The sequence below is a fragment of the Nerophis ophidion genome, linkage group LG18, assembly GCF_033978795.1.
Source record: "Nerophis ophidion isolate RoL-2023_Sa linkage group LG18, RoL_Noph_v1.0, whole genome shotgun sequence".
Classification (NCBI taxonomy): Eukaryota; Metazoa; Chordata; class Actinopteri; order Syngnathiformes; family Syngnathidae; genus Nerophis; species Nerophis ophidion.
Genome location: NC_084628.1, coordinates 7,759,187 through 7,784,280, shown reverse-complemented (window position 1 = coordinate 7,784,280; position 25,094 = coordinate 7,759,187). Strand labels below are relative to the sequence as shown.

Here is a 25,094-nt window from a genome sequence, read left to right as displayed (position 1 = left end):
TGTCGTCATGTCCGCGTTTCCGCCATACAATCAGCGTGCCGGCCCAGTCACGTAATATATGCGGATTCTACACACACACAAGTGAATGCAACGCATACTTGGTCAACGGCCATACAGGTCACACTGAGGGTGGCCGTTTAAACAACTTTAACACAGTTACACCACCCTGTGAACCCACACCAAACAAGAATGAAAAACACATTTCGGAGGAAAATCCGCACTGTAACACAACAGAACAAATACCCAGAACCCCTTGCAGCACTAACTCTTTCAGGACGCTACAATATACACCCCTGCTACCAACAAAACTCGATTTTGCATGTCACTATACAGTTATGTAAACCTTGTTTGTTAAATATTCAATGCAAAACTTGTTTGGGTCCCTATTAAAAGATTAAGTTGTTCAACTTTGGCCCGCGGCTTTGTTCAGTTTTGAATTTTGGCCCACTTTGTATTTGAGTTTGACACCCCTGAGCTAGATGGATGAAATGAGCGCTAGAATAAGGCAGCGGTTCTCAACCTTTTTTCAGTGATGTACCCCCTGTGAACATTTTTTAAATTCAAGTACCCCTTAATCAGAGCAAAGCATTTTTGGTTGAAAAAAAGAGATAAAGAAGTAAAATACAGCACTATGTCATCAGTTTCTGATTTATTAAATTGTATAACAGTGCAAAATATTGCTCATTTGTAGTGGTCTTTCTTGAACTATTTGGGAAAATATACATAAAAATGACTAAAAACTTGTTGAAAAATAAACAAGTGATTCAATTATAAATAAAGATTTCTACACATAGAAGTAATCATCAACTTAAAGTGCCCTCTTTGGGGATTGTAATAGAGATCCATCTGGATTCATGAACTTGATTCTAAACATTTCTTCACAAAAAAAGAAATCTTTAACATCAATATTTATGTCCACAAAAAAATCTAACTGCCAACACTGAATATTGCATTGTTGTATTTCTTTTCCCAATTTATGAACTTACATTCATGTTTTGTTGAAATATTATTCAATAAATATATTTATAAAGGATTTCTGAAATGTTACTATCCATCCATTTTCTACCGCTTATTCCCTTTTGGGGTTGCGGGGGGCGCTGGCGCTTATCTCAGCTACAATCGGGCGGAAGGCGGGGTACACCCTGGACAAGTCGCCACCTTATCGCAGGGCCAACACAGATAGACAGGCAACATTCACACTCACATTCACACACTAGGGTCAATTTTAGTGTTGCCAATCAACCTATCCCCAGGTGCATGTCTTTGGAAGTGGGAGGAAGCCGGAGTACCCGGCGGGAACCCACGCATTCACGGGGAGAACATGCAAACTCCACACAGAAAGATCCCGAGCCTGGATTTGAACCCAGGACTGCAGGAACTTCGTATTGTGAGGCAGACGCACTAACCCTTCCTTCCACCGTGAAGCCGAATGTTACTATTTTTAGAAATTTTTTGGGAAAATCTCACGTACCCCTTGGCATACCTTCAAGTAGCCCCAGGGGTACGCGTATCCCCCATTTGAGAACCACTAAACTACACGATATATGCAATATTTCCCACATAAAACATCCATCCATCCATCCATTTTCTACCGCTTATTCCCTTTTGGTCGCGGGGGGCACTGGCGCCTATCTCAGCTACAATCGGGCAGAAGGCGGGGTACACCCTGGACAAGTCGCCACCTCATCGCAGGGCCAACACAGATAGACAGACAACATTCACACACTAGGGCCAATTTAGTGTTGCCAATCAACCTATCCCCAGGTGCATGTCTTTGGAGGTGGGAGGAAGCCGGAGTACCCGGAGGGAACCCACGCATTCACGGGGAGAACATGCAAACTCCACACAGAAAGATCCCGAGCCTGGATTTGAACCCAGGACTGCAGGAACTTCGTATTGTGAGCCCCACATAAAACATTTTAAAGTGAAATATTTGAAGTAATTAGAGCCTTGAAAATAATTCATTATAACATGGATTTTTTTGTCCTTATTTTCTTTGGAGCAATGGCAAAAAAAGAAAAATAAATTAAGACAAAAGAAAAAAAAACAGCTTGTATAGCAGCTTTGTGTCAACATTGCCACTTTTTCTCCTTAGATTTCACCTCATTCCACTTTTTTTTATTGTTTTTATTTTTATTTTTGCAATAGAATTTCCAGAATGTGTGGCGGGCCGGTAAACAGTTAGCTGCGGGCCGCAAATGGCCCCCGGGCCGCACTTTGGACTTTCACTATTTTCTTTAAGGACTAACTTTCAATAAGAAACATATGTTTAATGTACCGTAAGGTGTGTTGTAAAAATAAAGCCAATAATAAAAAAAGTTTTGTGGTCCACTTTATTTCGAAAAGTATCGAAACAATGTTGGTACCTGTATCGGCACAACACGAGTATGGACTGTTTAACGCCGATCACCAGAGAACATACCGAATTGATTTGAAGCTGCTGACTTGAAAAGATGAGCTAGATGGATGAAATGAGCGCTAGAATAAGGGATGGGTTGTTGGTGAAAGAGGAGGAAGTGAGCGAAGGCTTAGGAAATGGGGAAGGGTGGATAATGGAAGAGGAAAAAGTCAGAGGTTATCAGGCGGCCAGTAAGTGAGCCATGATGTGTCACAGATGAAATGTGCTGCCAATGATACACTATGTTAGGTATAAAATGTCTAAAAAAAACATATTTGACACTTGTTATGTCTCCTACATCAAAACTTGTTTGTTTCTTTTTTTAAAAATAGAGCACGGACCTACCTGTCTTTTTGTACGCTGACGGGCTACTTCCTGGTTGAGGGAGGACATAACCATACGCATCTTATAAGTAGACACAACAATGGGTGCTGTGAAGCGAGAAATTGGGCCGCCATCTTGAAGTGGTGATGAGGAGCCGGCGAGCGGCCTAAAGCAGGGGTCCGCTCTTTAGCGCTGCCCTACTGGCTCCTTGGAGCGTTTTCAAAAATGTATGAAAATAGAAAAAGATGAGAGGGAAAAATATATATTAGTTTTAATAGGATTTCGGTAGGAGGACAACATGACAAAATCCTCCCTAATTGTTAGAAATACCACTGTTTATATTAAAGGCCTACTGAAATGAGATTTTCTTATTCAAACGGGGATAGCAGGTCCATTGTATATGTCATGCTTGATCATTTCGCGATATTGCCATATTTTTGCTGAAAGGATTTAGTAGAGAACACCGACGATAAAGTTTGCAACTTTTGGTCGCTAATAAAAAAGCCTTGTAGCAGACGATGACGTCACTGTTTGTAGGGCTCCTCACATCTGAACATTGTTTATAATGTGAGCCTCCAGCAGCAAGAGCTATTCGGACTGAGAAAGCGACAATTTCCCCATTAATTTGAGCGAGGATGAAAGATTCGTGGATGAGGAAATTTAGAGTGACGGATTAGAAAAAAAAAAAAAAGGCGATTGCATTGGCAGCAGATGTTTTTAGATACATTTACTAAGATAATTCTGGGAAATCCCTTATCTTTCTATTGTGTTGCTAGTGTTTTAGTGAGTTAAATAGTACCTGATAGTCGGAGGGGTGTGTCCACGGGTGTGTTGACGCCAGTTTCTGAGGGCAGTCACGGTAGCTGCAGGTCGACATGTAGTTGGGATCCATGTTCGCTTGACCGCTCTGATCCATAGTAAAGCTTCACCTCCGGGAATTTTAAACAAGGAATCCCCATGTGTTTGTGTGGCTAAAGGATAAAAGCTTCCCACCTCCATCTTTCTACTTTGACTTCTCCATTATTAATTGAACAAATTGCAAAAGATTCAGCAACACAGTTGTCCAGAATACTGTGTAATTATGCGATGAAAAGAGACGACTTTTAGCTGCGTGTGGTGCTGGGCTAAAATGTCCCCTTTAACCAATAACGTCACAAACACGCGTCATCATTCCGCGACGTTTTCAACAGGAAACTTCGCGGGAAATTTAAAATTGCAATTTAGTAAACTAAAAAGGCCGTATTGGCATGTGTTGCAATGTTAATATTTCATCATTGATATATAAACTATCAGACTGCGTGGTCGGTAGTAGTGGGTTTCAGTAGGCCTCTAAACATGATTCTCTGATGAGAGTATTTGGCGAGTGCCGTTTTGTCCTAATTTTGGCGGTCCTTGAACTCACCGTAGTTTGTTTACATGTATAACTTTCTTCAACGTGCCAGAGAAATCAATCAATCAATCAATCAATCAATCTTTATTTATATAGACCTAAATCCAGAGGTGGGTAGTAACGCGCTACATTTACTCCGTTACATCTACTTGAGTAATTTTTGGGATAAATTGTACTTCTAAGAGTAGTTTTTATGCATCATACTTTTACTTTTACTTGAGTATATTTATAGAGAAGAAACGCTACTTTTACTCCGCTCCATTTATCTACATTCAGCTCGCTACTGGCTACTTTTTTTTTTATCGATCTGTTAATGCACGCATGCCTGCTTTTCACCAATCAAATGCAGTCACTGGTGACGTTGGACCAATCAAACAAAACCAGGCGGTCACGTGACCGTCACACGTCGAATCCGACCTAAAAAAGTTGAAAAACTTATTGGGGTGTTACCACTAGTGGTCAACTGTGCAGAATATGTACTGAACTGTGCAATCTACTAATAAAAGTTTCAATCAATCAATCAAAAGTGTAAAGGAAAAAATACACTTTTTATTTCAACTTTTTATTTCATTTTACTAGGGATGGCGTGGCGCAGTGGGTGAGTGGCCGTGCGCAACCCGAGGATCCCTGGTTCAAATCCCACCTAGTACCAACCTCGTCACGTCCGTTGTGTCCTGAGCAAGACACTTCACCCTTGCTCCTGATGGGTGCTGGTTGGCGCCTTGCATGGCAGCTCCCTCCATCAATGTGTGAATGAATGTGTGAATGGGTAAATGTGGAAGTAGTGTCAAAGCGCTTTGAGTACCTTGAAGGTAGAAAAGCGCTATACAAGTACAACTCATTTATCATTTATTTAACCGTACTTCCCGTCAAAAGCCTAAAGACTGATCGCACAGTTCCTGTCTTCACAATAAAAATGCCGCTTCATTGCGCCTGCGCTAACAAAATAAGAGTCTCCGAAAGCCAGAGCATACAAGCTAGCAAACTACGGAGTTTGCCGGCAATGTATTTCTTGCTAAGTGTATAAAAACGAATATGGAAGCTGGACAAATAAGATGCCAAAAACCAACGACTTTCATGTGGTATTAGACAGGAAGGAGGAACTTTTTTTGTCCTCCATTTGAAAACGTGAACGTCTGATTCCAATCAATGCTTTTCTTGTCTTCATGAAAGATAGGAATCTATATGTTAAACATGCATATATATTCATTAAAACACCTTTAAAATTTCAACAACAACGGCAAAATAAATAACTATACATTATATAATGTATATATAAATGTATGTATATATATATATATACGGTGTGGCGCAGTGGGAGAGTGGCCGTGCGCAACCCGAGGGTCACTGGTTCAAATCCCACCTAGTACCAACTTCGTCACGTCCGTTGTGTCCTGAGCAAGACACTTCACCCTTGCTCCTGATGGGTGCTGGTTGGCGCCTTGCATGGCAGCTCCCTCCATCAGTGTGTGAATGTGTGTGTGAATGGGTAAATGTGGAAGTAGTGTCAAAGCGCTTTGAGTACCTTGAAGGTAGAAAAGCGCTATACAAGTACAACCCATTTATCATTTATTTATTTATATATATATATATATATATATATATATATGAGGTAGATCACCTCGACTTGGTCATTTTTAAGCAATTGATTAACGTTGAAAAACTTATTGGGGTGTTACCATTCAGTGGTCAATTGTACTTTACTAATACAAGTTTCAATCAATCAATCAATGCCTACTGAGCCTATGGTGCTGTTAAGTTATTGTGGCTCAATTTGCCTTAATTTTTTTTATTTTCATGTATTATTATTTAATATATATTGTTGTTTTAGTTGCTTAAGAGATATTCCGGGCTATGAATTTGCTCATTGCAATTTTTATGTTTTTGTGCATTATTTGTTGCCGTAATCATTAAACAAACAGGTTACTCATCAGTTACTCAGTACTTGAGTAGTTTTTTCACAACATACTTTTTACTTTTACTCAAGTAAATATTTGGGTGACTACTCCCTACTTTTACTTGAGTAATACATCTCTAAAGTAACAGTACTCTTACTTGAGTATAATTCCTTGCTACTCTACCCACCTCTGCCTAAATCTCTATTGTCTCAAAGGGCTGCACAAAGCACAACACAAACCACAACGACATCCTCGGTAGGCCCACATAAGGGTAAGGAAAACTCACACCCGGTGGGATGTCGGTGAAAATTATGACTATGAGAAACCTTGGAGAGGACCGCATAAGTGGGCATGGATAAATGACAACCAAAGGTTGCGGAATATAAAATAAAAGCCTAAAAAAAAAAAAAAAAAAAAAAGTCCGACCACAGCTGTTCTGTTTGTTTTCTTTATTGGAGGCATATTTTGGAACATCTTACAAGCCGTTGCTTTTTATGAAGACAGAAATATGCGACACTGAAAAACGATTAGCTCAGCAGAATAACACGTCCGAGGCCCTCGTTTGGAAGGCACAATATTTCTCATATCAATCTTCCTTTTTTTTCCTTTATTTTGCTGTTATTGTTGTTGTTGGCACATGCAGACACAGCGAACAAGACACCTGTGGTTACACACTGGAGTAGCGACAATACACACACTTGTTAGTTTGTTGTCGAGCTCTAAAGGCGACACGTACTCACACTGTTGCATGTTGGACACTGGACACACTTCACATGTAAAAGCCAAAACTGATGTATGAACGTGGGTCTTTCTTTGTGTGCATGTTTTTTTTTTTTTGTTTTTTTTTTTTTAAATATCATCAAGATTAAATACACTACATTTTTAAATACACAACCTTTAAGTTAGATTTGCAGTGGATTAAGTTGAATCACAACACGTCTGTAAAGAAATGTATGAAGAGTCTTCTGTTTAAATAATAATGTCGTGTGGAAGAGTAGCAGTACATTCAAACAATAGTGTCAGCATTGTTGATACGTTTTTGTTTTGTTTTTCTTTTTTTTTAAATAGCTTGTGACTTAATGGTGCGTTCAGGGACAGTCCTTGGAGTCAGCACCTTTCCTTCCTCTTGGTCGTTTCTGCAAATATGGCAGCAACCACGTCGTGGCGTAAAGTTACGACGCCGTGCTCTTATTGCTAATGGCCTTACTCATCGCTGCAAAACAAAAGTCAGGGTGGCGTGTCGTCCTGTTTCCACTGCATGGTACCAACTCGGCTCTCCTCACTTTGGCAAAAGTAGGCACTATGACTACTACTCCTAGTGCCCGACTGGTCATGGAGACTATCAACACACAATGTCACTTTGTCTTATTTCGGCGGTGTAACGCTCCACAGTCTCCACTTTGCTGCAAAGTTCCCTCAGCCTTCTCTCTGATACTTTTTACTTGACTGTGAATGAAGAAAACAAACACTGTGTTTAGCTTAGGATGTTGCCGTGAATATGCTGTATCTCCTAGGTAGCTATTTTCTTGTTGCCCTCAGTCTCCGCTTGGATATACATATATTTATTTTTTATCAAAGATCCATCAACTGAAGTATTATACTCCACAGTCTAAATTCTACTCCAAAAGCCTGTTTTTTTTGTTGCCCTCAGTCTCTTGTTGGATATTTTACTTTGTTTAATTGCAGCGCTAAACTCCATTGGCTCCACTCTGCTACAACAGCCTGTTTTCTTGCTGCCTACAATCTTCTATTGGATATTTGTTATCTATTAACTATCAAATGCAGTTTTATACTCCACAGTCTCCACTCTGCTGTAACAGCCCGTTCTTGCTGCTTTGAGTCTCCTCTTAGATATGTTTATTTTTATTTTTTATCAATGCTCTATCAACTGAAGTATTATACTCCACAGTTTAATCTCTGCCCCGAAAGCCAGTTTGTTGTTGTTGTTGTTGTTGCCCACAGTCTCCTCCTGGATATTTTACTTTGTTTAATTGCAGCGCTAAAATCCATTGGCTCTACTCTGCTGCAAGAGCTTGTTTTTTTGTTGCCTTCAATCCTCTCTTGGATATTTATTTTCTATTAATTATCAACTGCAGTTTTATACTCCACAGTCTCCACTCTGCTGCAACAGCCTGTTCTTGCTGCTCTGAGTCTCCTCTTGGATATGTTTTTTTTTTAATCAATGATCTATAAACTGAAGTATTATACTCCACAGTCTAAATTCTACTCCAAAAGCCTGTTTTTTTTTGTTGCCCTCAGTCTCTTGTTGGATATTTTACTTTGTTTAATTGCAGCGCTAAACTCCATTGGCTCCACTCTGCTACAACAGCCTGTTTTCTTGCTGCCTACAATCTTCTATTGGATATTTGTTATCTATTAACTATCAAATGCAGTTTTATACTCCACAGTCTCCACTCTGCTGTAACAGCCCGTTCTTGCTGCTCTGAGTCTCCTCTTAGATATGTTTATTTTTATTTTTTATCAATGCTCTATCAACTGAAGTATTATACTCCACAGTCTAATCTCTGCCCCGAAAGCCTGTTTTTTTGTTGTTGTTGTTGTTGTTGCCCTCAGTCTCCTCCTGGATATTTTACTTTGTTTAATTGCAGCGCTAAACTCCATTGGCTCTACTCTGCTGCAAGAGCTTGTTTTTTAGTTGCCTTCAATTTTCTTTTGGATATTTATTTTCTATTAATTATCAACTGCAGTTTTATACTCCACAGTCTCCACTCTGCTGCAACAGCCTGTTCTTACTGCTCTGAGTCTCCTCTTGGATATGTTTTTTTTTAATCAATGATCTATAAACTGAAGTATTATACTCCACAGTCTAAATTCTACTCCAAAAGCCCGTTTTTTTTGTTGCCCTCAGTCTCTTGTTGGATATTTTACTTTGTTTAATTGCAGCGCTAAACTCCATTGGCTCCACTCTGCTACAACAGCCCGTTTTCTTGCTGCCTACAATCTTCTATTGGATATATGTTATCTATTAACTATCAAATGCAGTTTTATACTCCACAGTCTCCACTCTGCTGTAACAGCCCGTTCTTGTTGCTCTGAGTCTCCTCTTGGATATGTTCTTTTTTTTAATTTTTTTTTATCAATGATCTATTAACTGAAGTATTATACGCCACAGTCTAATCTCCGCCCCGAAAGCCCGTTTTTTTTGTTGTTGTTGCCCTCAGTCTCCTCTTGGATATTTTACCTTGTTTAATTGCAGCGCTAAACTCCATTGGCTCCACTCTGCTACAACAGCCTGTTTTCTTGCTGCCTACAATCTTCTATTGGATATTTGTTATCTATTAACTATCAAATGCAGTTTTATACTCCACAGTCTCCACTCTGCTGTAACAGCCCGTTCTTGTTGCTCTGAGTCTCCTCTTGGATATGTTCTTTTTTTTATTTTTATCAATGATCAGTCAACTGAAGTATTATACTCCACAGTCTAATCTCCGCCCCGAAAGCATGTTTTTTTGTTGTTGTTGCCCTCAGTCTCCTCTTGGATATTTTACTTTTTTTAATTGCAGCGCTAAACTCCATTGGCTCCACTCTGCTGCAAGAGCCTGTTTTTTGATGCCTTCAATCCTCTCTTGGATATTTATTTTCTATTTATTATCAACTGTAGTTTTATACTCCACAGTCTCCACTCTGCTGCAACAGCCTGTTCTTGCTGCTGTGAGTCTCCTCTTGGATATGTTTTTTTTTAATCAATGTTCTTTCAACTGTAGTATTATACTCCACAGTCTAATCCCTGCCCCAAAAGCCCGTTTTTTTGTTGTTGTTGCCCTCAGTCTCCTCTTGGATATATTTCACTTGGTTTAATTGCAGCGTAAGACTCCATTGGCTCCACTCTGCTACAACAGCCTGTTTTCTTGCTGCCTACAATCTTCTCTTGGATATTTGTTATCTATTAACTATCAACTGCAGTTTTATACTCCACAGTCTCCACTCTGCTGCAACAGCCCGTTCTTGCTGTTCTGAGTCTCCTCTTGAATATATATATTTTTAATCAATAATCTATCAATTGAAGTATTATACTCCACAGTCTAAACTCTTGTCCAAAACCCCATTTTTTTGTTGCCCTCAGTCTCCTCTTGGATATTTTTCTTTGTTTAATTGCAGCACTAAATCCCATTGGTTCCACTCTGCTACAACAGCCTGTTTTCTTGCTGCCTTCAATCTTCTCTTGGCTATTTATTTCCTATTGACTATCAACTGCAGTTTTATACTCCACAGTCTCCACTCTGCTGCAACAGCTCGTTATTGCTGCTCTGAGTCTCCTCTCGGATGTTTTTTTTCCGTTCAACAATTTTTCAACTGCAGAATTGTACTGCAGTTTTTCAGTTACATTTTTTTTTGTAAAATAAACACAATGTAATTGTGTTTTATAATCTGGACGCTGCAGGATTACACTCCAGAGTCCCCATTTTGCTACAGAAGTCCCTTCTCTTGGTGGCCTCAGTCTCCTTTTGCATATTATTTTCTTTTGTCAACATTTTACTTCTACTATGTATCGGTGTTTTAATCTCTGGCTGCTACAGTAGAGCTTCCGTTTTCTCGCTGCCCTCAGTCTCCTCTCGGATAAAAATGTGTCTAATTTCAACACATTGAGGATACTTTTGTTCCTTTGCTGCGGTTTTTCAGTTACAGTTTGTTTTTGAAAATAAACACAACGTAATTGTGTTTCATAATCTGGACGCTGCAGGATTAAACTCCAGAGTCCTCACTTTGGTACAGAAGTCCGTTTTCTTGGGGCCCTCAGTCTCCTTTCGCATATTATTTTCATTTGTCAACATTTTACTTTTACAATGTATCAGTGTTTTAATCTCTGGCTGCTACAGTAAAGCTTTTGTTTTCTTGCTGCCCTCAGTCTCCTCTTGGATAAAAATGTGTCTAACTTCAACACATTTAGGTTACCTTTGTTCCTTTGCTGCAGTTTTTCAATTACATTTTGTTTCCTAAAATAAACACAATGTAATTTTGTTTTATAATCTGGACGCTGCAGGATTACACTCCAGAGTCTCCACTTTGCTGCAGAAGTCCGTCTTCTTGGGGGCCTCAGTCTCCTTTTGCATATTATTTTCTTTTGTCAACATTTTACTTCTACAATGTATCAGTGTTTTAATCTCTGGCTGCTACAGTAACGCTTCCGTTTTCTTGCTGCCCTCAGTCTCCTCTCGGATAAAAACGTGTCTAACTTCAACACATAGAGGAAACCTTTCTTTCCTTGCTGCAGTTTTTCAGTTACATTTTGTTTTTTAAAATAAACACAATGTCATTGTGTTTTATAATCTGGATGCTGCAGGATTACACTCCAGAGTCTCAACTCTGCTGCAGAAGTCCGTTTTCTTGGGCCCCTCAGTCTCTTTTTGCATATTATTTTCTTTTGTCAACATTTTACTTCTACTATGTATCGGTGTTTTAATCTCTGGCTGCTACAGTAGAGCTCCTGTTTTCTTGCTGCCCTCAGTCTCCTCTCGGATAAAAACGTGTCTAACTTCAACACATAGAGGACACCTTTCTTTCCTTGCTGCAGTTTTTCAGTTACATTTTGTTTTTTAAAATAAACACAATGTAATTGTGTTTTATAATCTGGATGCTGCAGGATTACACTCCAGAGTCTCAACTCTGCTGCAGAAGTCCGTTTTCTTGGGCCCCTCAGTCTCTTTTTGCATATTATTTTCTTTTGTCAACATTTTACTTCTACTATGTATCGGTGTTTTAATCTCTGGCTGCTACAGTAAAGCTTCCGTTTTCTTGCTGCCCCCAGTCTCCTCTTGGATAAAAAATGTGTCTAACTTCAACACATTGAGGATACCTTTGTTCCTTTGCTGCGGTTTTTCAGTTACATTTTGTTTTCGAAAATAAACACAACGTAATTGTGTTTTATAATCTGGACGCTGCAGGATTACACTCCAGAGTCTCAACTCTGCTGCAGAAGTCCGTTTTCTTGGGCCCCTCAGTCTCTTTTTGCATATCATTTTCTTTTGTCAACATTTTACTTCTACTATGCATCGGTGTTTTAATCTCTGGCTGTTACAGTAGAGCTTCCGTTTTCTTGCTGCCCTCAGTCTCCTCTTGGATAAAAAATGTTTCTAACTTCAACACAAACGAAACCTTTGTTCTCCTGCATTTTTTGTTAACGTCTCTCCTTCTGACTGATGCGTTCAATGCAGCGGGACACTGAGCCGAGACAGTAACATGCAATGGAAAAGCGGCGTAATGTTTCCCGATGATTTCGCACTGTCTGACAAACCTCACGCTCTCATTTCCCCGTCGGCGGGTGAGGCAAAATTTAAACGATGAGCTGCTGGATTCTCATGCTGCTCGAACTTCCACGTCCCGCCGTCCGGCACGCTACCGGCAGCCGCATCCCTCCACCACCATGTCCTGGTAGTTCTTCAGCACCACCCGGTCCTGCGGGTCCAGGTAGAGCAGGGCGATGGGGCTGAGGGAGGTGGGCACGCAGCAAGCCCGCGGCACGGCCCCGTTCACCGAGTTGACCAGCGTCTGCACCATGGCGTGGCTGGAGGAATTCATGTGGTCGGCCAGGGGGAAGCGGCACTCCCCGAGGCAGAAGAAGGCGTCGTAGCCGCTCGGCGCTATGATCCACTTGTGCCAGCCCACGTCGTTAAAATCGACGTAGAGCGGATGGCGGCGGCATCTGTTACGGGAAAGGCGTTTAAGCTTCGCGGCCCTCCCGCCGTTTCGTTTTACCCTTTCACTTCCTGTATCACCCCCCCAACTTGTGTTTTTAACCCACTTTTGGTCTCTATTCCAGCTTTTGTTCTTCTCTCTTGTCCCTTTCCTGCCTCTCATCCTCTGGACCCCATTGAGGTTCCTCCTATGTTTGACCAAAGGCTCTCCACGCCCGTCATGACTATAAGTTACAAGGAGGGGTCGCTCCTGGGCCCAGCTGAGCTCGTCTTGCCCCACAGACCTGCACACCCTCAGGTGACCCCCCCGGCGTCCCTCCCCTTCCACCTGGGCCGAGGCGCTGCTGTTCTCGGGTATGACCTCCAGGAGGAAGCCCAGATGGCCGGCGCCATTGAGGGCCAAATCGAAGAGCTCCGCGTTCAGGCTAAACGCTTCCCAGAGGTTGCTGGATTTCTGCCTTTGAGGGCCGGCGGTGAGTTTTCTTGTCTCTAGCAGGGTGGGTCGGGGGTCCTCGTGGTGCTCTGAGAGGTACAGGTTCAGTCTGAGGTTGGTTCCGGCCATGCGGAGGAGGCGCAGCTCGGCGGAGAGCACCTTCTCATCCTGCGGGATGGAGGAGATATTGAAGGAGATGTGCAGCCGTCTGTGATCCTCTGCTGTGAGGGGCTCTAGAAGGACGGAAACAACAATCATTGTTATTAGTTTAATTTATTAGTTTATCATTTTTTCCTTCAGTCAGTGGTCAACAAAATTATCAAACAGTTTTACATAAACAAACATTCACAAATCTAAAGGGTTTAGGCTCTAGAACAGGGGTGCCCATTACGTCGATCGCGAGCTACCAGTCGACCGCGGGGGGTGTGTCAGTCGATCTCGAGCCAGGCTTTAAAAAAAAATAGACCTAAAAATGAGTGATCATCAATCTTCACCAAGACGTCACTTAAATGACATTCACGGTACCGGAGGGTCTTGTGAGATGACGCTGGCTGCTGCAAGATCATTATTATGAAAATATGACCGAGAGGAAGGCGAGAAACACTTTTTATTTCAACAGACTCTCGTGCCGTCCCTTCCGTCAAAACTCTAAAGGCCGACTGCACATTTCCTATCTTCACAATAAAAGCCCTGCTTCATGCTGCCTGCGCTAACAAAATAAGAGTCTCGGAAAGCTGGCGTGCACAAGTGATGTGCACGCCAGCTTTCTGAGGGATCGCTTGTGCACGCCAGTTTTCCGAGACTCTGTATTTAGTTAGCGCAGGCAGCATGAAGCAGGGCTTTTATTGTGAAGATAGGAAATGTGCAGTCGGCCTTTAGAGTTTTGACGGAAGGTACGGCGCGAGAGTCTGTTGAAATAAAAAGTGTTTCTCGCCTTCCTCTCGGTCATATTTTAATAATAATGATCTTGCAGCAGCCAGCGTCATCTCACAAGACCCTCCGGTACCGTGAATGTCATTTAAGTGACGTCTTGGTGAAGATTGATGATCACTCATTTTTAGGTCTATTTTTTTTAAAAGCCTGGCTGGAGATCGACTGACACCCCCCCTCGCGGTCAACTGGTAGCTCGCGATCGACGTAATGGGCACCCCTGACATACACAGTAAAAACATGTAAAATATGCTAATACACTTTTAGTTAAATTTTTGTACCAATTCTATACTATATACCGGGGGTGTCCAAATTTTTTCCACTGAGAGCCGCACACTGAAAAATCAAAGCAAGCTGGGGCCATTTTGATATTTTTTTTATTTTAAAAAACAATACAATATATGTATAAAAATATACATTTAGACCTCTACTCAGGCTTGATCCCAGGGACACCAAAGGGTTTTGGTCGAAAAAATATTAAAAATGTGTCATTATTCAGTGTTATTATTATTATAGGCTTAGATCAACATTAGGTCTATCTGTCAATATAACATTTAAAAAACAAGTTGTATGCTCTTTTTGTCCAAGAAAACCATTGTATTATAGAAAAAAACAAATATGCAAATATTCAGATTATATAATAAGTGTAGCTTTAAAAAGGTCAATAATGTTAAGATCCGTACTCCGATCTTCCCATATTATGGTTTATTGTTGCATTTTTGTATCACCCTGTTTGACGTCTTTACTTCCTGTTTAGTCTGTCACCATGGTAGCTCATTAGTTCACCTGCTACAATCACGGTCCCTGCACACCTGTCACTGTTGATTACTTCCTTATTTAAGCTCGCCTTTTCTGTTCACTCATTCTCGGACCCTAATTTGCCTACGTGCAACCGTGACGGCTCTCATCCTTCTACTGTATGTATTTTCTCGCTAGCTCTCATGCTATGCCACTTGTTTATTCCAGTTTTCATACTGATGATTTGTTTTCTGGTTTGTGCTCTCGTGCCAAGTTTTAGTTTCTTAGTGTTTTATCCTAGCTTTCACGCTAGCGTCTTTTGTTTGTTTTCTCTTTACACCAGTGTTTTTTGTTCCTAGCCTTTTTTATTATTTAATAAATCCATTTATAACATACCTTGTTGTGTTCATCGCTTCGACGCATCCCTGGAAGAACCGACCCGGCATTACAATGCCACACCAGCCTCACAAATAAGTCATAACAACAATGATTTTAATTCATTATTATTTTTTGAGCAATGGCACTTTAAAAAAAAAAAAATCACGCTAAAATTATTGGGTATCCAAAACGGTCCTATTCATTAAAGTGTTAAAAATTAAAATGTAATTATTTTGTTAACTTTTAACACAATAATCTCGAGATCAACTTCAGATTTATCTGTCAATTATAAGTTTTATTGTTGTGTATGTTTCTTGTTTGTTCGTTTTAAAACAAAAACGTGTGGCAAACACAAAATATGCAACATTTTACACAAAAAATATCTCAAAGTGGAATATTTAACGTGACGTAATTGGTGACGTAAAAGGGTGGAGTGCCATCTCCGGGTTGGGGAGGAGACCCTGCCCCAAGTGGAGGAGTTCAAGTACCTAGGAGTCTTGTTCACGAGTGGGGGAAGAGTGGATCGTGAGATCGACAGGCGGATCGGTGCGGCGTCTTCAGTAATGCGGACGTTGTATCGATCCGTTGTGGTGAAGAAGGAGCTGAGCCGGAAGGCAAAGCTCTCAATTTACCGGTCGATCTACGTTCCCATCCTCACCTATGGTCATGAGCTTTGGGTCATGACCGAAAAGGATAAGATCACGGGTACAAGCGGCCGAAATGAGTTTCCTCCGCCAGGTGGCGGGGCTCTCCCTTAGAGATAGGGTGAGAAGCTCTGCCATCCGGGAGGAACCCAACGTAAAGCCGCTGCTCCTCCACATCGAGAGGAGCGAGATGAGGTGGTTCGGGTATCTGGTCAGGATGCCACCCGAACGCCTCCCTAGGGAGGTGTTTAGGGCACGTCCAGCTGGTAGGAGGCCACGGGGAAACCCAGGACACGTTGGGAAGACTATGTCTCCCGGCTGGCCTGGGAACGCCTCGGGATCCCCCGGGAAGAGCTAGACGAAGTAGCTGGAGATAGGGAAGTCTGGGCTTCCCTGCTTAGGCTGTTGCCCCCGCGACCCGACCTCGGATAAGCGGAAGATGATGGATGGATGGATGGATGGATAATTGGTGCCTTGAATAGGTCAATAATTCATAATGACATTGATTTTGATTCATAATTTTTTTTAAAGAAAGAAACAGCCTGCATGGCAGCTTTGTGTTATTAAGGTCAAAATTGCAACATTTCACATGTTTGCTCTTTCATACCAGTTTATGTTTTGTATTTTTTTAATCGTATTTTTAGAATTTGCCGTTGGGCCGTTAAAAGATTCCCTGCGGGCCACAAATGGCCCCCGAGCCGCACTTTGGACATCCCTGCTATATATAAACAATTATACTTCCATTATTATTTACATCCCACATTTAATTTGTAATTAACATCGATCATAGTATTAACTACTGTGTTGATTCAAGAATGATATATTTCTCCAAGACATTAGTCTTAAAGTGTTTTTTTAAATGTGTGAATGGAACTGGAAAACTTTAAGGAATCATCCAAACTGTTCCACAGATGAACCCCCCCTGACAGAAATGTTGTAAATAATGTAAATAATTCAATGCATATACAAACCCCGTTTCCATACGAGTTGGGAAATTGTGTTAGATTTAAATACAAACGGAATACAATGATTTGCAAATCATTTTAAACTCATATCATTTCGGGCTCCAGTACTCTGGAATGCCCTCCCGGTAAAAGTTTGAGATGCCACCTCAGTAGAAGCATTTAAGTCTCACCTTAAAACTCATTTGTATACTCTAGCCTTTAAATAGACTCCCTTTTTAGACCAGTTGATCTGCCGTTTCTTTTCTTTTTCTCCTATGTCCCACTCTCCCTTGTGGAGGGGGTCCGGTCCGATCCGGTGGCTATGTACTGCTTGCCTGTGTATCGGCTGGGGACATCTCTGCGCTGCTGATCCGCCTCCGCTTGGGATGGTTTCCTGCTGGCTCCGCTGTGAACGGGACTCTCGCTGCTGTGTTGGATCCGCTTTGGACTGGACTCTCGCGACTGTGTTGGATCCATTATGTATTGAACTTTCACAGTATCATGTTAGACCCGCTCGACATCCATTGCTTTCCTCCTCTCCAAGGTTCTCATAGTCATCATTGTCACCGACGTCCCACTGGCTCATTATTGTCACCGATGTCCCTTTGGGTGTGAGTTTTCCTTGCCCTTATGTGGGCCTACCGAGGATGTCGTAGTGGTTTGTGCAGCCCTTTGAGACACTAGTGATTTAGGGCTATATAAGTAAACATTGATTGATTGATTGATTGATATTCAGTTGAATATGCTACAAAGACAACATATTTGATGTTCAAACTGATAAACTTTTTTTTGTTGAAAAAAATCATTAACTTTAGAATTTGATGCCAGCAACACGTGACAAAGAAGTAGGGAAAGGTGGCAATGAATACTGATAAAGTTGAGGAATGCTCATCCAACACTTATTTGGAACATCCCACAGGTGTGCAGGCTAATTGGGAACAGGTGGGTGCCATGATTGGGTATAAAAAACAGCTTCCCAAAAAATGCTCAGTCTTTCACTGTCAAAGTTAGTTTGTGACCAGCCCCAAAATGCAGAGAAGGAGGCAGGCATGTTGCAGGTAAACATGATTTAATATTTAAATACTAAAACAAGAACAAAACCAAAAGAGTACAAACAAAAAGCACGCACGAGGCAGATAAAAAACTAAAAGACGAGCTAGAAGATAACAAGCCTAGCGTAGAAGCTAGCAGGTAGCGAGCAGGAAACAGAAGTCTTTACTTGTAGTATGAAAACAAAACGGAAGCAGGGAACAAAAGACAGTAAGCTACAAACCGCTACCAAATATAGTTTACCGCAACGCTGCATTGACACGACATGACAGGAGCGACAATACAATACAATAATCCACCACAGAGTGGATGGGAAGGCAGGTTAAAACAGGAGCGGGCTGATTGACACCAGGTGTGGCAGGTGCCAATCCGCCACAGCTGAGGGGAAACAGCGCTCAGGGAGAAACACAGGAAACAGACAAAATAAAAGCGCTGACAGGAAATACTACACGCACAGAGCAAACAAAGACAAATGCTGAGGAAAAAACTAAACTGTCAGGGACGAACCTGACTTTCACAAGAAAGGATGGGGTGAGGTACACCCCTTTGTCAACAACTGCGTGAGCATACAGTGGGGAAAAAAAGTATTTAGTCAGCTACCGATTGTGCAAGTTCTCCCACTTAAAATGATGACATCCATCCATCCATCCATTTTCTACCGCTTATTCCTTTTTGGGGTCGCGGGGGGCGCTGGCACCTATCTCAGCTACAATCGGGCGGAAGGCAGAGGTCTGTAATTTTCATCATAGGTACACTTCAACTGTGAGAGACAGAATGTGAAAAAAAAAAATCCAGGAATTCACATTGTAGGAATTTTAAAGAATTCATTTGTAAATTATGGTGGAAAATAAGTATTTGGTCAACCATTCAAAGCTCTCACTGATGGAAGGAGGTTTTGGCTCAAAATCTCACGATACATGGCCCCATTCATTCTTTCCTTAACACGGATCAATCGTCCTGTCCCCTTAGCAGAAAAACAGCCCCAAAGCATGATGTTTCCACCCCCATGCTTCACAGTAGGTATGGTGTTCTTGGGATGCAACTCAGTATTCTTCTTCCTCCAAACACGACAAGTTGAGTTTATACCAAAATGGATACATGGATGATACAGCAGAGGATTGGGAGAATGTCATGTGGTCAGATGAAACCAAAATAGAACTTTTTGGTGTAAACTTAGAATTTCATGGCTGCAACACATGCCAAAGTAGTTGAGAAGGGGCATGTTCAGCCTTCCCGGTAAGGTTTATTCAGGTGTACTGGAGAGGAGGCTACGCTGGATAGGTGAACCTCGGATTCAGGAGGAACAGTGTGGTTTTCGTCCTGGCCGTGGAACTGTGGACCAGCTCTATACTCTTGGCAGGGTTCTTGAGGGTGCATGGGAGTTTGCCCAACCAGTCTACATGTGCTTTGTGGACTTGGAGAAGGCATTCGACCGTGTCCCTCGGGAAGTCCTGTGGGGAGTGCTCAGAGAGTATGGGGTATCGGACTGTCTTATTGTGGCGGTCCGTTCCCTCTACGATCAGTGCCAGAGCTTGGTCCGCATTGCCGGCAGTAAGTCGGACACGTTTCCAGTGAGGGTTGGACTCCGCCAAGGCTGTCCTTTGTCACCGATTCTGTTCATAACTTTTATGGACAGAATTTCTAGGCGCAGTCAAGGCATTGAGGGGTTCCGGTTTGGTGACCGCAGGATTAGGTCTCTGCTTTTTGCAGATGATGTGGTCCTGATGGCTTCATCTGACCGGGATCTTCAGCTCTCACTGGATCGGTTCGCAGCCGAGTGTGAAACGACTGGGATAGGAGTCAGCACCTCCAAGTCCGAGTCCGTGGTTCTCGCCCGGAAAAGGGTGGAGTGCCATCTCCGGGTTGGGGAGGAGACCCTGCCCCAAGTGGAGGAGTTCAAGTACCTAGGAGTCTTGTTCACGAGTGAGGGAAGAGTGGATCGTGAGATCGACAGGCGGATCGGTGCGGCGTCTTCAGTAATGCGGACGTTGTACCGATCCGTTGTGGTGAAGAAGGAGCTGAGCCGGAAGGCAAAGCTCTCAATTTACCGGTGGATCTACGTTCCCATCCTCACCTATGGTCATGAGCTTTGATCACGGGTACAAGCGGCCGAAATTAGTTTCTTCCGCCGGGTGGCGGGGCTCTCCCTTAGAGATAGGGTGAGAAGCTCTGCCATCCGGGAGGAACTCAAAGTAAAGCCGCTGCTCCTCCACATCGAGAGGAGCCAGATGAGGTGGTTCGGGCATCTGGTCAGGATGCCACCCGAACGCCTCACTAGGGAGGTGTTTAGGGCACGTCCAACCGGTAGGAGGCCACGGGGAAGACCCAGGACACGTTGGGAAGACTATGTCTCCCGGCTGGCTTGGGAACGCCTCGGGATCCCCCGGGAAGAGCTAGACGAAGTGGCTGGGGAGAGGGAAGTCTGGGTTTCCCTGCTTAGGCTGTTGCCCCCGCGACCCGACCTCGGATAAGCGGAAGAAGATGGATGGATGGATGTTCACCACTGTGTTACATCCAGATTCGCAAAAAAATATAAAGTTTACGAGTTTGAACATCAAATATGTTGTCTTTGTAGTGCATTCAATTAAATATGGCTTGAAAAGGATTTGCAAATCACTGCATTCCGTTTATATTTACATCTAACACAATTTCCCAACTCATGAGGAAACGGGGTTTGTAAAAGTGTTTGGATTCGGTGTCATAAATTCCAGCCATTGTAGATAAAAGTGAACACAACGCTTGCATAAGAGTGTAAAGGTCTTTGTTTACAATTACAGTTGAAATTGCGTGGCGTCATACTGTAGAAAAAAAAAAACTTACCAGTGTGATGGAAGCTGCGTACGGTATTGGCCTGCTGCACGTGGTGACTGGGGAAGCTGAAAGAGGCGTCCTCCAGTAGGTGGTACTGCTGCTGCTGGAAGCGGTACAGATCCATGAGGTACCTCGGGACCGGCACTCCGGGCCGAGGATTAGGCTGGGACTGCAGGCCCAGGCGGCTCAGCAGGAGGCTCTGGATGGTCCGAGCCAGGCCGGGTTCCAGGTCGGAGGTTGGAGCCGGGTGTGATGGCGTGCCATTGTCGATAATGTCGCCGGCGTCACCGTGGCGACTTGACGTGGCTTGAGGTAGCAGCAGGACCATGAGGAGCAGAAGGTTAGCAGGGAGCATGGTGGACCTGGGTGGGGGGGGGGATTTCAAACCGAAAGTTATGAGGGTTCAATGAATATCAACGGTTCAACCAGAATATGTGGAAAAATTAAGTTGGGAGTGTGAAGTTAAAAACAGGTGATACTCAGTGGCCTAGTGGTTAGAGCAGGGGTCTGTTCTAAAAATAGCTCAAATATCAGCACTTACCAGTGAGCTGCCTCTATTTTCTAAATTGTATTTATTTACTATAGCAAGCTGGTTCCGCTTTGCTCGGCATTTCTAATTCTAAGAGAGACAAAACCCAAATAGAATTTGAAAATCCAAGAAAATATTTGAAAGACTTGGTCTTCACTTGTTTAAATAAATTCATTTATTTTTTTTACTTTGCTTCTTATAACTTTCAGAAAGACAATTTTAGAGAAATAATACAACCTTAAAAATGATTTTAGGATTTTTAAACACATTTACCTTTTTACCTTTTAAATTCCTTCCTCTTCTTTCATGACAATTTAAATCAATGTTCAAGTAAATCATTTTTTTTTATTGCAAAGAATAATAAATACATTTTAATTTAATTCTTCATTTAAGCTTCTGTTTTTTCGCCGAAGAATATTTGTGAAATATTTCTTCAAACTTATTATGAATAAAATTCAAAAAAAAATTATTTGTGTTTGTCAGAAATATAGCTTGGTCCAATTTGTTGTATATTCTAACAAAGTGCAGATTATATTTTAACCTATTTAAAACCTGTCATCAAAATTTTTAAATTAATCTTAATCAGGAAAAATTACTATTGATGTTCCATAAATTATTTTTTTAATTTTTTCAAAAAAAAATTAAAAAAAGTTTTTCTCTTCTTTTTTTCGGTTGAATTTTGAATTTTAAAGAGTTGAAATATATTTATAAAAATATGTATCTGTTTCTATATATATTTATTGTGAGAAATCACTAAAGTGATCAATGTTACCACAAAGATAAATATCATTAATTATTAATAATAACATAGAGTTAAAGGTACATATAGCAAATTGGCTATTCCTGGCAATTTAATCAGTACCCAAGAAGTCGCTCTTGGTTTCAAAAAGGTTTGTTACCTCTGGGTTAGAGTGTCCGCCCCGAGATCGGTAGGTTGTGAGTTCAAACCCTGGCCGAGTCATACCAAAGACTATAAAAATGGGACCCATTACCTCCCTGCTTGGCACTCAGCTTCAAGAGTTGGAATTGGGGGTTAAATCACCAAAAATGATTCCCGGGCGTAATCACCCCTGCTGCTCACTGCTCCCCTCACCTCCCAGGTGGGTGAACGAGCGGATGGGTCAAATGCAGAGGACAAATTTCACCAGACCTAGTGTGTTTGTGACAATCTTTGATACTTTTACTTGTAACTTTTAACTTTAAACCTCTAACGCAGGCTTGGGCAATGATTTTGACTTAAGGGGCCAGATCTAGAGAAAAAAATGTGTCTGGAGGCCTGTATATCTATTTTTAGAAACACTTAAACAAAACCTCACAATAATGTGAAGTGAATTATATTTATATAGCGCTTTTTCTCTAGTGACTCAAAGCGCTTTTCATAGTGAAACCCAATATCTATGTTACATTTAAACCAGAAAAGGGTGGAATGCCATCTCCGGGTTGGGGAGGAGACCCTGCCCCAAGTGGAGGAGTTCAAGTACCTAGGAGTCTTGTTCACGAGTGGGGGAAGAGTGGATCGTGAGATCGACAGGCGGATCGGTGCGGCGTCTTCAGTAATGCGGACGTAGTATCGATCCGTTGTGGTGAAGAAGGAGCTGAGCCGGAAAGCAAAGCTCTCAATTTACCGGTCGATCTACGTTCCCATCCTCACCTATGGTCATGAGCTTTGGGTCATGACCGAAAGGATAAGATCACGGGTACAAGCGGCCGAAATGAGTTTCCTTCGCCGGGTGGCGGGGCTCTCCCTTAGAGATAGGGTGAGAAGCTCTGCCATCCGGGAGGAACTCAAAGTAAAGCCGCTGCTCCTTCACATCGAGAGGAGCCAGATGAGGTGGTTCGGGCATCTGGTCAGGATGCCACCCGAACGCCTCCCTAGGGATGTGTTTAGGGCACGTCCAGCCGGTAGGAGGCCACGGGGAAGACCCAGGACACGTTGGGAAGACTATGTCTCCCGGCTGGCCTGGGAAGGCCTCGGGATCCCCCGGGAAGAGCTAGACGAAGTGGCTGGAGAGAGGGAAGTCTGGGCTTCCCTGCTTAGGCTGTTGCCCCCGCGACCCGACCTCGGATAAGCGGAAGATGATGGATGGATGGATGGCATTCAAACCAGTGTGGGTGGCACTGGGAGCAGGTGTCTTGCCCAAGGACACAACGGCAGTAACTAGGATGGCGGAAGCGGGAATCGAACCTGCAACCCTCAAGTTGCTAGCACGGCCATTCTACCAAACGAGCTATGTCTGATTGAATGCTAAAATAGTTACGAAAGACCACCTTAAAAAGCGTAATGGAATTTTAAAATATTTCTAGGAACGATAAAACACTGAATATTGACAAAATATGAAAGTCACACCCCTTTTCGATCGACATATTTTACAATCAAGTGAAACGCGACAAAAATGCAACAAACAGTGAAATAGGAATCCAAAGGGTACAAGATAAACCCACCTACAATCTGATATATCTGATACATCACTAAACTTTAGAACTTTCTTGTGAAAATCTCCTTCCGCGTCCGTGGAAATGCTTCCCGCCCACACTGCTTGGTGCCTCGTCTGAGCTGCTGTGACGTACATCACCATAGTAACTAATTAGATGACCATAGTAACTAATTAGATGACCATAGTAACTAATTAGACGACCATAGTAACTAATTAGATGACCATAGTAACTAATTAGATGACCATAGTAACTAATTAGACGACCATAGTAACTAATTAGACGACCATAGTAACTAATTAGACGACCATAGTAACTAATTAGACGACCATAGTAACTAATTAGACGACCATAGTAACTAATTAGACGACCATAGTAACTAATTAGATGACCATAGTAACTAATTAGATGACCATAGTAACTAATTAGACGACCATAGTAACTAATTAGATGACCATAGTAACTCATTAGACGACCATAGTAACTAATTAGACGACCATAGTAACTAATTAGATGACCATAGTAACTAATTAGATGACCATAGTAACTAATTAGACGACCATAGTAACTAATTAGATGACCATAGTAACTAATTAGATGACCATAGTAACTAATTAGACGACCATACTAACTAATTAGACGACCATAGTAACTAATTAGACGACCATAGTAACTAATTAGACGACCATAGTAACTAATTAGATGACCATAGTAACTGGTACATCATGCAAAAGCGCAGATTCCAACCATGAAATACTTAGTTTAGTTGAAAACTTACGGTCATTAGAAAACATGACTGCACATCATAATGGCAGCTACACTTTCCATCTTAAACATCTAAAAAAAATATTTGGGAATGTCCGGCGGGCCAGATTGAAAAGCTTAGAGGGCCGCATGTGGCCCCCGGGCCTTAATTTTTCGAGGTCTGCTCTAAAGGCCTAGTTGGCCACATGCGTGGACAGCACCTTTTAGCTCTTATTTCCAAAATTGTGTACACTACTGAATTGGGGTCATTTGTACTTATGTGGACACTTATACTGCCATCTGGTGGTGTCAGAAGAGTATAACATCCATCCATCCATCCATTTTCTACCGCTTATTCCCTTTTGGGGTCGCGGGGGGCGCTGGCGCCTATCTCAGCTACAATCGGGCGGAAGGCGGGGTACACCCTGGACAAGTCGCCACCTCATCGCAGGGCCAACACAGATAGACAGACAACATTCACACTCACATTCACACACTAGGGCCAATTTAGTGTTGCCAATCAACCTATCCCCAGGTGCATGTCTTTGGAAGTGGGAGGAAGCCGGAGTACCCGGAGGGAACCCACGCATTCACGGGGAGAACATGCGAACTCCACACAGAAAGATCCCGAGCCTGGATTTGAACTCAGGACTGCAGGAATTTTGTATTGTGAGGCAGACGCACTAACCCCTCTGCCAACGTGAAGCCCCAAGAGTATAACATACAATGGAATTTTAAAAAAAGTGTAAAAATAAGAATTAGCATGGTACTAAACATGAAGTACACATTTGTGTACT

General features: G+C 42.2%; 1 protein-coding gene and 1 long non-coding RNA gene across 2 annotated transcripts in view; both read right to left on the bottom strand.

Annotated features, from left to right (window-relative positions):
- The window catches only part of LOC133537349 (uncharacterized), a 57,572-nt gene extending 54,735 nt beyond the window's left edge, over positions 1–2,837 (bottom strand). Inside the window, exon 1 of the long non-coding RNA XR_009802670.1 lies at positions 2,744–2,837. This is a non-coding gene — a long non-coding RNA (uncharacterized LOC133537349). The remainder of the gene's footprint in view (positions 1–2,743) is intronic.
- Positions 2,838–6,444: 3,607 nt separating this feature from the next.
- bmp16 (bone morphogenetic protein 16) overlaps positions 6,445–25,094 on the bottom strand; it is a 48,673-nt gene continuing 30,023 nt past the window's right edge. The window contains exons 2-3 of the mRNA XM_061878649.1: positions 20,601–20,953; positions 6,445–13,329 (exon numbers count right to left, since the gene is read on the bottom strand). Coding sequence (XP_061734633.1) covers positions 12,365–13,329; positions 20,601–20,946 — 1,311 coding nt within the window. The 5' untranslated portion in view covers positions 20,947–20,953 and the 3' untranslated portion in view covers positions 6,445–12,364. The remainder of the gene's footprint in view (positions 13,330–20,600; positions 20,954–25,094) is intronic.